This window comes from Pinus tabuliformis, chromosome 7 (assembly GCF_031772625.1).
Source record: "Pinus tabuliformis cultivar Carrire ecotype Pingquan chromosome 7, CPIR1, whole genome shotgun sequence".
NCBI lineage: Eukaryota > Viridiplantae > Streptophyta > Pinopsida > Pinales > Pinaceae > Pinus > Pinus tabuliformis.
The window spans coordinates 152,099,577-152,103,908 of NC_142293.1; the positions used below are offsets into that span (position 1 = coordinate 152,099,577).

Sequence of the window (4,332 nt, forward strand, 5' to 3'; positions counted from 1 at the left end):
AAAAATAAGGATTTTTAATAAAAATAGGGAACCTTTTATTGGAAGGATGTATTGAGGGGATGCAATAAAAGAATTTCAACAAGTAGTTATCATTATTTAGGAAAATTTAGAAGTTTTCTTTAATATCCTATGAATGCATGTGTTGTGTTGTAGGTTTTTGTTTAAAGGCCCTAGGCAAGCATCCAATGAGAAATTTATACAGAATGGGAGAAGGTTTTCTAACATGCCCAAATTTTATTCTTTCATATAATAATTTATTTTCCCATAATGTTTACCAATTTCTCTTTCACAAGGTTGATTTGGCCTATGACATTTAAAAATGTGAATTTGGGTAACACTTACCATTATTTGTTTTTTTCTTTCTTAGGTATCATAGTTAGCAATAATTTTTCTCTAAAAACTTTTAGATAGAAAAGTATAATAGTACACGTACTTAGTACTATTTTTTCATAAACTATTCCATTAGTATTAGTTCTCCAAACACTTATTAACCATGAAACCCTACTTAAAAAAAGTGCTTCCCATTTTCCCGTTTTTGATGATCACAACATCAAGAGAAGAAGGAGCATGAACATGACAATGAAAATATGAGTGGTTGATTTGAATACTTTTTGCATATCCCACTCATATCCTTGATATTGATAGTGCTTAGTGTATGCTTATGATAACTCTCATGAATTTATCTTTTAATAGGAGAATTGACGACTCTTACATATACCCATGATAATTGTACTTGTATGTTTGCCTACTATGAAAATAGAGTCCCCCACCAAACTCTACAACAATTCAATGACCGGGCTCTTTAAGTCAATGGAAGTGGATCAGTTCATTCAAAGCACATAAGTTCATATAAACCTTATTTCCTTTTACCATGTGCAGGATTTAATTTATCTTTATTCATGGTAGAAATCTTGGACCATATTATATATATAATCCCAAGCCTACCACATATTCTATACAAATATATTCACAAAATCTCTAAATTTTTATTAGTAAGGTCTTGTTTTTAAGCTTCATACTAAAAATCTTTATACACATATTTTTATTATTTGTACCATAAAGACATAGATTAAATGGTTTGATTTAATATTTAGCTAAACACATATTTCCGATTTTTTATTAATATGTTAATACATTTACAAATTACACATAATTTATACAGATCAATTTTATAATTTTAAATAATACTTCAAAAAAATAAAAAAATATGTTAAAACTTTAATCAAAATAAAAAATAATAACCATTCTTCCTATCTACTCAAATTATATATAAAAAAATAATATATTATAATAATTTATTTATTAAAAAATATTATTTTTATATGTAAAACTAAAAAATATAAATATATAAAAGTAATATGCCTTCTCACACTAAAGAGATTCCATTAGTGTCCTTGAGTGTCCTTGAAATTGATTTAAAGTAAAATAATAAGACCTGATTCCATTAGTGTCCTTGAGTGTCCTTGAAATTGATTTAAAGTAAAATAATAAGACCTTCTCACCTTTAGGAGGAGTAATGAAAATTTATTAGTCTCCTTGAATTTGATTTAAAGAAATTTGAATAATCATTACACTTAGTGGCAACATTATCCTCTTTTTCATATTCATTATATACACTCCACTTGTATATCCTCTTTTCAAGATTCTATCATATCCACTCCACTTGTATAAAATTGGAAAGTCACTTAAAAGGATTCAAGTTTATTCAAATCATCATTACATTTATGGACTTGACTCCATTATCTCAAATCATCATTACATTTATGGACTTGACTCCATTATCCTCATTTAACGGTATTAGGTAAAAAGATATTTACAAAATTTAGGTGTTTGGAGTTATCCTTACAGCCTATAGACTTTTGAGACTCCATTACCCTCATTTCAAAAGTATCCATACACTTGTGAATATTATCTCTCTTTATACCATCCAAATCTCATACAACAGGATCATTTGTGCCCCTTTCATCTCACATGTCTGCAATAACATATCTGAAGTCCTTCGAACCCTAATGAATTCCTTTTACATCCCACTTCTGTAATAAAATATATGAAGTCCTCGAAGCCCTAATGAAAATGAAAACACTGCTTTCATGCAAAGTAACTCAAAAATATAGATACAATTAGCATTAATACTTTTGCTGCTGGCAAACAAACATTTACAACACCAATTAGCATTGGTACCTTACAAACAAACATATATAACACCACTCTCTACAGACATTTTTTCGAGCTTATGGTAACCAAGTGCATTAGTTAGTGCCTCTGTCTGCAGCCGCGTGCAGAAACATGATGCTCAGTGCATTAGTTAGTGCTCTGTCTGCAGCCGGGTGCAGAAACATGATACTGCGCAGCATACTTACGCGCTGAACATTCGGTTGCGATAACTGGTGGCTCATTCAAAAATGCCCAATTGCTCCTTGTCCACCTACATTGTATTCCAAACCAAAATAAGCCAAGATATTCATAAATGACTGCGGAAAAAATAAATGAATATACAGAGACACTTACCAGGCCTTGGCATTCTTCAAATTATCTAAATCATCTTTCGTAATTTGGCTCTCTGCAGCAACAGTAGTGGTGTGATAACCTGGGAAACTCCTGCTAGTGTCCAGGCCAGTTGGGCGCTTGGCAGCCAACTTTAGGTCCGTAGCTCCTCTTGTCAAAGTTGCCTCAGATACCTGTAGTACTCACCAGGACAAGAAATCAGACCACCCTTCTAAATTTGCTTCTACAATATCCACTATCAGTGGTGCTTCTGGACAGACTAGATCTTCTACTGTAACTACACCTTTAAAACAAATAAATAAAATGCAGGGATGGAGCAGTAGCAGCTAGCCTCCTCTTAGGGAGATTCTTACAGATTCAATAATTTTGAAGTTATTATAACATAGTTTATATATTATTTTTGGAATGGAATTTGGGCCAAAAAAAATTAATAATCATTTCTTCCAACACAAAAAATAAATTTCCAAACACCACAAATAAACCAAATTGATAGCTTCCATTGTGGGCAAGGAAGATAACAATACTTTCTTCCCATCACAAGAAATAAACTTCCTAAACACCGGAAATAAACCAAATTTCTAGGTAACGTACGTTGATATTGTTATGGGTTGAAAATTCTTGAGCCTGACCCTCAGCAACCGGCTGGAGATGTTCTTCTTCACTATGGCGTTTTATCTTCCAGAACGTCTCGATCTCTTCATTAGTTAGAGATTTGTTTCTCTCAAATCTACCTGTGCAAAAACCAAAAACCAAACCCACAAAATATAATAAGGCAAACTGTATACAACAATATTAGATCTCTTCATAAGAAGATTGAATAATTCTCTGCAATTATACCTTTCCCAGAATTGGAAGTGGGAGAATCCCAGCCTCCCATTAACGAACCCATTTCTCTAATAAGTTTCCACAAACCAGAATTTCAATCAGATCAAGCAAATTTACAGACTTTTTCTTTGAAATCTCAAGTGATCTCACTGTATTGTTCCCTCTGCTGTTATGGAAATAAAAAGGCAAGAAAACCAAGATGTGGCCGCCGCCAACTGTGTAAATCGCCCACTGGGCACCGACTCTAAATCCCGGATAGTGGCTGACGTCTTCGGCTGATCTTATCAACATCATTCCATTGGACGTTTATCCATTGGTGACACGTAGATTTTCAGTACTGAATTATGGTCCCATGCATATCTTACTTTGAAGTAACGATAAGAACGCTTTTAGCGCGGTATTACCCGATACTGTGGGCTACTTAAAAACTTGATACTGTGGGCTCGATACGGATAACTCTGACAACTTATATATATTTTCCTGTTGATAATACAAAAAAATTGAAATTATACACGATTGTGCTGATTTATTATCCAATCAACAGTATGAATTTCAAGTTTGATTTTCAGGAAAACTTTAAATAGATTGTTGAAATTGGGAAACTAATTTTATTTAAATTTAACCCCCTCTCCAAAGATTTAACATCATAATATTTCATTGCTAAGTCTTCAGTGTTAACTACGTATTTATGTTTTTTAAGATATGATTTAACTCAGGGATCCCATCAAAATTATCATTATTATTGTTAAAAAATGTCTATATTTTAGATTGCCCTAAGCTTTGTAAACCAACTTGCCTCTATTTCTATAATATAATAATGCAATAACCATGGCAAGGTTAAGGGTAACTTTTTGGGGCCTCTTATGACTGAGATAATGTTTTGTATTTGCAAAACCTCAATAACATTTGGAGTGAAATTATACACATAAAGTTCAACCTTACATGTGTTTCTTTCAATACTCTACATGTAGTCACTTTAGTGGGCTATGCATCCCACTTTAA

The 4,332-nt window shown here is 32.4% G+C and overlaps 1 protein-coding gene across 1 annotated transcript; it reads right to left on the reverse strand.

Moving 5' to 3' along the window:
* Positions 1–2,098: 2,098 nt before the first annotated feature.
* Positions 2,099–3,534, reverse strand: LOC149246312 (uncharacterized). The gene is made up of 4 exons (XM_089457865.1): positions 3,343–3,534; positions 3,097–3,236; positions 2,509–2,678; positions 2,099–2,425 (listed from the first exon to the last, which is right to left on the reverse strand). The coding sequence occupies exons 1-4, from the start codon at positions 3,392–3,394 to the stop codon at positions 2,302–2,304; spliced, it is 486 nt and encodes a 161-aa protein (XP_089313991.1). The 5' UTR covers positions 3,395–3,534; the 3' UTR covers positions 2,099–2,301.
* Positions 3,535–4,332: the final 798 nt, after the last annotated feature.

Bases quoted from the DNA above. Each gene is read 5' to 3' on its own strand.
- LOC149246312 (XM_089457865.1), bottom strand. From the start codon at position 3,394: ATGGGTTCGTTAATGGGAGGCTGGGATTCTCCCACTTCCAATTCTGGG. The intron at 3,237-3,342 runs GTATAATTGCAG...GTTTTTGCACAG, and splicing joins CACTTCCAATTCTGGGAAAG to GTAGATTTGAGAGAAACAAA. The intron at 2,426-2,508 runs GTAAGTGTCTCT...AATACAATGTAG, and splicing joins TTGAAGAATGCCAAGGCCTG to GTGGACAAGGAGCAATTGGG.